At 35.0% G+C, this 11,170-nt stretch overlaps 1 protein-coding gene across 2 annotated transcripts; it reads right to left on the bottom strand.

Moving 5' to 3' along the window:
- Positions 1–1,257: 1,257 nt before the first annotated feature.
- LOC125651769 (protein cornichon homolog 4-like) lies at positions 1,258–10,953 on the bottom strand. Of its 2 annotated transcripts, none has more exons than XM_048880524.2 (5): positions 10,661–10,953; positions 6,377–6,445; positions 5,336–5,448; positions 3,297–3,437; positions 1,258–1,839 (listed from the first exon to the last, which is right to left on the bottom strand). In XM_048880524.2, exons 1-5 carry the CDS (start codon positions 10,835–10,837, stop codon positions 1,749–1,751), a joined length of 591 nt encoding a protein of 196 aa, XP_048736481.2. In that variant the 5' UTR covers positions 10,838–10,953; the 3' UTR covers positions 1,258–1,748. The 2 variants fall into 2 exon arrangements, with proteins under 2 accessions (XP_048736481.2, XP_048736482.1); XM_048880525.2 differs by having other exon boundaries at positions 1,258–1,952; positions 10,661–10,816.
- Positions 10,954–11,170: the final 217 nt, after the last annotated feature.

Genomic DNA, 11,170 nt, shown 5'->3' with positions numbered 1-11,170 from the left:
TGTCTGTCAAGCTAAGAGTTCTCAAGATATTGAGCGGACAGTATCTTCCTCTGTCTGATTTGACCCTTAACTATGTGACCTCAAAGTCAATAGGAGTCTTCTACTCTTAAAGATGTACCAGTGTACCAAGTTTTATATCTGTCAAGCAAAGGGTTCTAAAGACATTGAGTGGTCAGTATATTCCTAAGTCCAGTTTGACCCTTGACCATGTGACCTCAAAATCAATAGAAGTTATTTACTCCACACATTGTACCAAGTGTTGAGGAATCTTCCTATGTCAAAGGTGGATTGACCCTTGATCTTTGGACCCCAAAATCAATAGGGGTCCTCTTCTACTTATAACCAACCCACATATGAAATACCATTACATTCAAGTGAATGGTTCTCAAGGTATTGAGCGGACAATATCTGGTCTACCGACCAACTGACATGCTGACCAACAAATTCTTTTCAAATTTGGTATGAAGCATCATTGGGAAAAGGGGGATATGAATTGTAATTTCAGAACTACTGCACCCCTGGGGTCTTAGGGGCAGGACAAAAACTGCCAAAACAATTTCCAAACAAGAGGCCACATCACTCACCTTGGCCCATATTGAAAGATTTTCCCTATACATTCGCATGTAAAACTTTGATCCCTATTGTGGCCCCAACTTACCCCCAGGGGCGATGATTTTTACAAACTTAAATCTGCACTATGTTGGGAAGCTTTCATGTAGATGTAAACTTCTTCGGCCCAATGGTTCTCGAGATTTTTTCTATATATTTATATGTAAAACTTTGATCCCCTATTGTGACCCCACCTTGCCCCCGGGGGCCATGATTTGAACAAACTTGAATCTGCATTATGTCAGAAAGCTTTCATGTAAATTTGAACTTTTCTGGCCCAGTGGTTCTTGAGAAGATTTTTAAATGACCCCACTATATTTTTGCATATTCGTGATTATCTCCCCTTTGAAGGGGGTATGTCCCTTCATTTGAACAAACTTGAATCCCCTTTACCCATGGATAATGTGTACCAAGTTTGACTGAAATTGGCCCAGTGGTTCTGGAGAAGATGAAAATGTGAAAGGTCATCTGAGTGACTCAGGCGATCTAATCATGCTAATTATAACTAGCATATAATTGAAACAGCTAAATGTTGATATTTTTAAGTGCAAAAAGGTCAAATTCAATGTCATGTTCTGGTTCTTTAAAAAGCACAAAGCCTTCACTTTTCTCTTTGATTTCATATTCACCATCTATGACAATGAATAATAAACTTTGCAAAATTTTATTACGATTCTGATATGAGCAAACATTAAAACAGATGTTCATGTATGTTACTAGTAACAATTATATGTATTGAGGAACTCTTCATTTGCAAATAATGTTACAATATTGTAAAAAAAAAAATTGTATACACAAAAAAGCTATTGCATAATGTAACTGAACTACAATTCTGTTTGATTTTAAAAAACTAAATTCTAGAATACAGATAAGAAGACTGTGACCATTTACAAATTTGTTCAAGCGCATTTTACTCGCATAACACCAAATCAGTTGCAAGTCCTACAATCTACTCAACCCATGTATGTCTTTTTATAATTTTAAAATGAACACACAATGATATATGAAAAAGCATTACTAAATTTCTGGGACTATAGCAACAAAATGCAAATTCATTGTTTAATATGCAAAGAGGGAAAAATAATTTTAAAAAATTACTAAATATGTGCACCAACTTATCATAAAGAGAATTAATACATCTAAAGTTCATAAGGGTCATCTGTCAATTTGGCTTTCTCTGCAGGAATTCCAAACATAGTTGTGTCATCCTTCAACAGACTGAAAATCATCCTACAAGAAGACAGGAAGTGATGTCACTCTTACTACAAGTCATGTCACTGACATACGTCACCATAGGAACATCATGGAAAGGTTAATAGCCCTTAATAAGGGAGTATATCATCCTGCAAGAAAATCATCATCTTTGAATTCATGACTTGTGTACCTCAACATACAATGAAATATTACTGGATTTGTAACTGTGGCAACTTCATATTTTTAATCTTATTTTCCATCTTTCCATTAGTTCTCTTTCTATCTTGTATTGTGCCTATAAAATTCTCCATGCAAGTTTCACATTGACACACAGGCATTGGAAACATGTGTACCAAGTTTGAATGATTCTAGCCTTATAAATATTGTTTCTATCTGACCCACACAAGTAAATAACGAAGGATTATTTTTCTCACATTTTACCTACATTTAGGAGCTTTGAGAAAATTCTAAATGATCAAAATCTTCATTTGAACTTCGATGCAAAAACTAATTAAATAGGCAGAAAGAGCATACCCGAAAATGGTTTACATTATAAGTGTAAACTAAAAAACCCAAGGTTGTCCACCAGAAAGCTATATACATTAAAATTTAAAGATAACAATGCAAATATTTTTACTTCACCGTGTAACGTAAATCTTCACCATGTAACGTAAATCATAGAAAATATATGACGTCACAATCAAATGACGTCGCAGCAGTGTGAGACAGAAAAATATCACATGGCTGTCTCACATGGGTAAAGTCGATCTCACACTGGTGATAATGTGAGAAAATTCAAATAACAGTATATAAAAAGATTTATTTCATCTCCAAAACATGTTTATGTTATCACCTTAGCAACGTTTACAAATCATTCATTTGTAACTGTGATGTAACATGTCTGAGATGACTTGCCTTTTCTCCTCACCAAAGTAATATGATAAATATCATGATAAAATATATCGAGAAATCCATGTAATTTAATTTTTCATTTTCCATGCCATTTTGATCTACCTATAGGAATGTGCATGAACATGAATTAGACTTCTGAATCTTGTAAAACAGTTTAATAAGCATTTTAAATTAAAATATATATCTAACTTGATGCATCGAATTTTAACTTACACTTGGTCATCAGTTGGACTAAACCTAACTGTCATGTGATCTCTAATGCACTGTCGAGTCATAGGAACTGTACATAGCCATACACATACACTTTTGCTTTCAATTAGTTTGATTTTTGCAGTAGGCCCAAAATTGAAACTGCAGTGAATTTATCATAGCCATAACTTTTATAGAGAATGGACATGAAAACCAAGAGTCTAGAATGGCATGAACATGATGAAAATGTCCTTGGAAATGAAACGGTGAGAATAACCAAGAACAAAACTGAAGCTGTAAACTGTGTTTAGAAGTTGCTGAAATTGAATTGAACATACATAAAAGGGTGCTCTTACAGGCACAGAATACATTGTAAGTGACTCTATACTTACCAGTATAAAAAGATAAAGAAAAATATCAGATGGACACCCATTTTGATCATATTATCTCTCATGTAGGTTTTGAGCTGATGTCGGTTGTGGATTTCTGCCGGGTCATATAACCCTATGTTACCAGAGGGCTTCGTTGCAAATCTACAACAATAAGAGGAATCCCATAGGCTTTACTGGTCACCTGAGTATGCACAGTTTTAGTCTTCAGAAATCATTGTGTTACTGTGGGCTTTTTATACTTTGTATTAGATGATAGATTTACTGGTAAACTGTGTGATTATCATATTACATAATGATCATTTATAACTCGTAATTATCATATTACATAATGATCATTTATAACTCGTAATTATCATATTACATAATTATCATTTATAACGCTTTTATAGGTAAGTAAGTCTTATTTTATCACATCACAGCAAAATGCAAATTTCTATTTGAGTTCTAAAAGGGCAAATGTTGATTGTATATTGTTTAACGTCCTGCTCGAGAATTTTTCACTCATATGGAGATGTTACCATTTTCGGTGAAGGGTAGCGAAATTTAGGCCTATACTCAGTGATTACAGCCATTGAGCAGGGAGGGATCTTTATCGTGCCACAGGGCAGTTTTTGCGGTCTCATCTGAAGGACCACCCCATTTATTGTCACCTCTTACAACAACCATTCTAAACCAGATCCCCAAGGGGAAAAATGGCAAATATATTACAGTAAAACTCCAATAAAGCAAACACAAATATAGCAAATTTACAGCTATAGCGAAGTGAAACCGATTTCCATGGCAATTTCTTTATATATTCTATATATTAAAAATTCTTCAATACTATTCTTGTTAATCAAATTTGAATGTTGATTGCATTCATTTTATCGAACAATCTTATATTTCACCATAGTTTTCTTATTCACCAAATGTTCAAGATGTGCATTTGGAGATCATTTTCAACTGAAACTAGACCTGTCATCTTTATATGGTGAGTAAAGAATGTTAAATTTTTCAAATGCTAGCCTTTCAGAATATGTCCTGGCAAAATCAGGTCTACAGACAGACATACAAGCTGATTCCAATATACCCCCCTCAACTTTGTTTCCTAGAGTATAATAAAGCTGACTTACTAATAATTCATTAAAAATGCTGTACAAAAACACAGACTTAAGGATGTTATCCATGCTGTAATAATACAGCTGATTTATTGATATGCTATATCCGTGCTGTAATAATACAGCTGATTTATTGATATGCTATATCCGTGCTGTAATAATACAGCTGATTTATTGATATGCTATATCCATGCTGTAATAATATAGCTAATTGATATGCTATATCTGTGCTGTAATAATATAGCTAATTGATATGCTATATCTGTGCTGTAATAATATAGCTAATTGATATGCTATATCTGTGCTGTAATAATATAGCTAATTGATATGCTATATCCGTGCTGTAATAATACAGCTGATTTATTGATATGCTATATCCATGCTGTAATAATATAGCTAATTGATATGCTATATCTGTGCTGTAATAATATAGCTAATTGATATGCTATATCTGTGCTGTAATAATATAGCTAATTGATATGCTATATCTGTGCTGTAATAATATAGCTAATTGATATGCTATATCCGTGCTGTAATAATACATGTATAGCTAATTGATATGCTATATCCGTGCTGTAATAATATAGCTAATTGATATGCTATATCTGTGCTGTAATAATATAGCTAATTGATATGCTATATCCGTGCTGTAATAATATAGCTAATTGATATGCTATATCTGTGCTGTAATAATATAGCTAATTGATATGCTATATCTGTGCTGTAATAATATAGCTAATTGATATGCTATATCCGTGCTGTAATAATATAGCTAATTGATATGCTATATCCGTGCTGTAATAATACATGTATAGCTAATTGATATGCTATATCCATGCTGTAATAATATAGCTAATTGATATGCTATATCCATGCTGTAATAATACAACTGGCATTTATGTTATTCTATCCATACTGTACAAATAAGAAAATGTGACTTACTGATATATTATCCATACTGTACACGGAGAATAAATGAGGAACAGGATCCAGTGTCCGGTGAGTAAAAGAAGTGCTGTTAGGAATCCCTGAGCTATAATCTCTGGTAACACAAACTGTAATGAGTTTTATGAAAATGAGGCCAAAACATCATCATAATAATCATATCATATGGTTGTTCAATATCCATAAACATGTTTGTTTTGAACGAAATCACAAATCTTACACGGTTCAGATGCCTTTTACTAGGACTGTAAATTAACTCAATGGATGGAATCTTTGGTATGTATGGATAAATTAAAGCCTCATATGAACAATTTCTTAAACAAGAGGCCCACAAGCCTTATCAGTCACCTGATTATTACTATGACTAATAATGTAATTTGGACCCGTCCTAGAGTCAAAACCCGAGGTTGCAAAATTCACAATTTTGGTACATCTTTTTCTGCTTTTCCTAAATATGCATTTAGTTTTTATACAGTATCAGCAAACTTAAAGAAGTCTTTCAAATGACAAAAATCATTATAATACCTTTGGCCCCACCCTGGAACCAAAACCCTGGGATCGAGAAATGTACAATTTTGGTAAAGGACTAACTACTACTTCTAAACGTCTTTTTGTGTGAATTTGGCATCAACTGCACTAAAGAAGATGCTATTTAAATGTTTTGCATATAAACACTATATACCAAGTTAGGCCCTACCCCGAAATCAGAACCTCTACCCTGGGGTCCTGAAATTTACAATTTCAGTAGGGGTCTTCTTGCTCTACAAGACCATGCATTTAGTTTTTCTTACAGATGTGCGGTTGTAGAGAAGATTTTCGATAATTCAATAATTTTGACAGTTTTTGCCCTGCCCCTAGGGGTGCAGACATCCTGAAATTTACAATTTAAGACCCCTTGTCCCAAAGATGCTTCATACCAATTAATGCACGACAGATGAGGATAGATGCAAACCATTAGCATTAGGTCAGCAGAGTGACTCAAGTAACCTAAAATATCTACGTTTTTGTAAAGATCAGAATACAATCTACATATATTACCTTGTTGAGTTTTGAGCAACAAGATGTTGCATTTAAATAGTCACATTCTAAATCTGAAAGAGTTATTACCTAAGACTGAGTTAAGGAAAGTTTTGTACATTTCATAAGTTTGCATCATTAATATGCTTCAAACAAGATGATGCTTGGACTCTGTACATAAAGATAACTGACAAATAAGAAACAGGCTTTTGAAATATAAATTAGTACTTCTTGGGGGTTGCACCAAAAGTGACACCCAGAACTCAGAAGCACCTAAAAATCGAATCTCAAAGAGATATGAAAAACTATATGCATGTATATAGAAGAAGAGCTGAGCATGACAATTTTCATGTGACCCAAATAGAGTCCTTGTTTCAGTTTGATAGTTAACAATTTTCATACTTTGTGACTTCTGAGCCAAGGCAAGAATCCCAAGTTTTTTATGAATTTGACATAGCACAATCCATGATATCTGCTAGAGATTAATTATTTCTATACTGCAACACTTTGTATCAATAATATAATTACTAATTTGAAAGTGATATTCAGTCATTATTGATATGAGAATAATAAGTTAGAATCACCTATCTTTGTATATGTGTATGACGTCTTTGTTTTATGTATACTCAATATATTGAGCAACAGGGTGTCAAAGGTGATGAAAGCACACCACTCTAGAATGTGAAAATTCCATGTAATTTATGATCGGAGAATTTATTAAACCAGCATAAATCCACCCAGGACAATTAGTTAATCCAAACGAACAGCTATACAATGTGTTTGAAGCCTATACAGACCACTCTGGATAATTGGAGTACAAGGACACATAGTCTGTTTTCAACAGGACAGTTCTTGGCCTACAGAACAATTCCACAAGAGTCAGAATGCCAAGAGTCAAAACTAAACCTAAAGAAATCATTAACCAGAACCAGTGAAATATCAAAAGATAAAGAAATCAATTACTAGAACCAGTGAAATATCAACAGATAAAGAAAGCAATTACCAGAACCAGCGAAATATCAACAGATATTGCAATTACTAGAACCAGCGAAATATCAACAGATAAAGCAATTACTAGAACCAGTGAAATATCAACAGATAAAGCAATTACTAGAACCAGTGAAATATCAACAGATAAAGCAATTACCAGAACCAGCGAATATCAACAGATAAAGCAATTACCAGAACCAGTGAAATATCAACAGATAAAGCAATTACTAGAACCAGCGAATATCAACAGATAAAGCAATTACCAGAACCAGTGAAATATCAACAGATAAAGCAATTACTAGAACCAGTGAAATATCAACAGATAAAGCAATTACCAGAACCAGTGAAATATCAACAGATAAAGCAATTACTAGAACCAGCGAATATCAACAGATAAAGCAATTACCAGAACCAGTGAAATATCAACAGATAAAGCAATTACTAGAACCAGTGAAATATCAACAGATAAAGCAATTACTAGAACCAGTGAAATATCAACAGATAAAGCAATTACCTGAACCAGGGAAATAGTAGATCAACAGATGAAGAAAATGAATCAACAAAGGAAACCATTTAATTTAACGCAAAATAGAAGAAAAAAGCAGACAGCATAAAATTGTAGAGATACAAATATTGTCAGTGGAGGAAATCAGCTAAAGACAAATTTCAATGTTCAGTCTATGGCAAGCAATGGACCATATGCAACAAGATAAATCACTTTACAAAAGTGTGCAAACAATCTGCAAGAAAACCCTACAAGACAGAAATCCAGGAAAGAAAAGTACATCTAGTTGAAGATGACAGCACAGCAAGTCAAGGTGTGAACACAGGCCCAGAGGCAAAATTCATATATCAATACTACAAATAGCATTTGCTGACATTTTTACTGATAATTTAATGCTATATTTCAATGTCTAAAAGCTAGTAAATGCCTCATAGTGCTTTCTAAATTTCAAAAATTTCCTGGGGTATCATGCCCCTGTACACTGCTAGCAGGCCTGCACCTTTGGTACTCACAAAAGTCACCTCCTATCTATATCAATTTCAAGAAGGACTTACACCAGAACCCAACAAGGTCACAGTTATAGCAAACACACCTCTACCAGAAAACATCAAAACAGTTCAAAACTTTCTAGGACTTGTAACTTTCAAAGATTTGGCCAAAACTTTCAGAAGTTTGTGAACCACTACAACAACTCTTCATCAAAGACAGTGATTGGGCATGGCCGTCCAGTAGGGCTGAAACGATACGCCCCCTTCACGATACGATACATATTGCAATACCTATGCCACGATTCAATACTTTCAATACAATACAATTTACAGAAGAAACCAATAATAACATTGAAGAAGAAATTAATTATCAAAGATTCAAAATCATAATTTTAAAAGTAAAACTGCCAAACGGTGAGATGCCTGTTCGCTGTAGTCTAAAACTGATAATTAGTTTATTATTATTTTCGTCAACCTCAAGGCAAACAACAGTTAGAATATTATTCGACACTATTTCGTCCCTCATGCAGGTAGAAATAATATGTACAGGCCGAGACTGATGTATTTTACGGAACCCATTTGTAATAAACGTATCGAACCAAAAATCGAGGCAATGAATCAAACATTGAATCGAGCGTTTATATTGAACAGCATCAATATTTCGGTGAATCGTTTCGGCCCTACCGTCCAGACAGCAAGCAGTCTTTAAAAAGATCAAAGACCTAGACTCAACATCCTGTATTGACATACTGATATCTCATCGTCGGAACCCACCGGTTTTTTCTCCGTTACACTACGTTGAATGCAGTTTAACGGAGAGAAAACCCGTGGGTTCCGACGATGACTGATATCTAGGATGAAGTAACCATCCAATATGATGCTAATAAAGTGGGGTTAGGAATCACAATCATGCAAAAATGGTCAACAAGTTGCATTTGCATCAAAAGCTCTTTCTCACGCAAAACAACACTATGCTCAAATTGAAAAATAAATGTCGCTCAGACTTCTCAACCTCAGTCTTCACCTGCAAGCATTTTGAACAATACATCTTTGGACATGATCCTGCAACCACACAATCAGATTAAGACATAAACATGCCTACAGGATATCAGTTTATACAATCATATATATTCCCAAAGTTTCATTCATATTGATAGAAAATTGGATGATTTATGGCTAGGTTTTCTATCTTTCATTTTATCTTTCTTACAAGACCCGTGGCATTTTGTACAGTACATATGTGCGTAGCGCGATGCTGTATGCAAGTGAGACGTGGCCCTTGCCAAAACCAGACCTCCTTCTCCTACGACGAAATGACAGAGCCATGGTCAGACAGATTTGCAGGGTAAAGCCAGAAGACATGGCTAGTGTCAGATCAAGCGAGCTACTGGCACGACTTGGGATCGATGACCTCAACGCTATCCTGCGGGAGAGGAGGCTACGCTGGTTTGGGCATGTTGTTAGATCCAGTGGGGCAATCAATAATGTCTTCAATATGAAAAAAGAGGGAGGACGACAACCAGGGAGACCAAAGATGACCTGGAAAGCACAGTTGGAAAAAGACCAGCATGAGTGGGGACTTGGTGATGTTATCCCATTGGACAAAGATGCCTGGAAGTCAAATGTTAGGTCTGCCATGCATGCAGCAAGCCAGTTACCTGGAAGGGAGCCCACTGCTGTGGAAGATACACCTAATCCTGCACGTTGATTAAAATGCCGATGATGATGATTTCAGATTGCATTTCTCGCTGCCGTCAACAGCCATTTTGGCTAAACGGAATGCCGTTTTACGAGGTTATGTCATATCAGAAAATGTATGAAGAATTCACATCGTAATCAGAAATTGAAGATTAAAAAAATATATTTTATGACTAGGGGCTGGGGCCTTATAAACTAAAGAATTGAAAATGTCATATCTTCACTCTTTGAATAATCATTTTATTAATACATCAATATTAGTGTATAAGAATGAACTAAAACCCTGGGTGTAGGTGTCATTAATGATATACATATTCATACTGGTGTTTTGGGCATTAAAACTTTTAAAGTTTAGTTTCATTCATATTGAATGATTGAAGTTTCCTTGGACCGGCATTTCACATTGATTAAGCAGAAAATGAAATGCATAACGGTGCCGAAAATGGAGTTCAACTGTTTGAATATTTCTGCAGTTCTGCAGCACACTGGAAAAACAACAACAATGAATTTCTCCTTGTCGGATTTGCTTGTTCAGATAAATTTTCCAAGATATCGACGACATCATGGTACATGTCTACACCTTACAGACCCGGAAATAGAAGATAGGTTTCATTGAAAGGATACAAAATACACTACTAAAAACAGCAATGCGCCTTCATCAATCACAGAAAGTATGAAGAGTAGTCCGTCAATCCCCATTCTCAACAAAACCGAAAGCTCAAAGCGGCACTTTCGACCGGTGGTAGCGGTAAATGTAGTACGGTCAAACGCCGAAAGTCCCCGATGGAAATTTTTTTCCATCACATCTCACAGTTAATATCGTATGTAATAGCAAATTATTGGCTGAGGTTGACCTACGTACATGAAAATATAATCTTTTATGTCAGACTTGCTGAACCAGAGTTTTACCTGCCGAAAAGCGGTAAAACTAGTACTTTTTGTAAATGCCGAAACCCAAACACGGCCAAAGACACGAGGCCAATTTCTTCACTCTTATAAATACTCGTTTTAGCCTATTGAGCTTATTTTCATAGCTTTTAAAAGTGTTATAACAGGAAACTTTCGCGCTATATAGGCCTAACGCATAACATTCGAAAATAAACGCGTGACACTCGCGTTTTTTGCAGCAAAACT

Source organism: Ostrea edulis, chromosome 5 (genome assembly GCF_947568905.1).
Source record: "Ostrea edulis chromosome 5, xbOstEdul1.1, whole genome shotgun sequence".
Taxonomy (NCBI): Eukaryota; Metazoa; Mollusca; class Bivalvia; order Ostreida; family Ostreidae; genus Ostrea; species Ostrea edulis.
The sequence above is the reverse complement of the archived record's forward strand: the minus strand, read 5'-3'. Positions and strand labels throughout refer to the sequence as shown.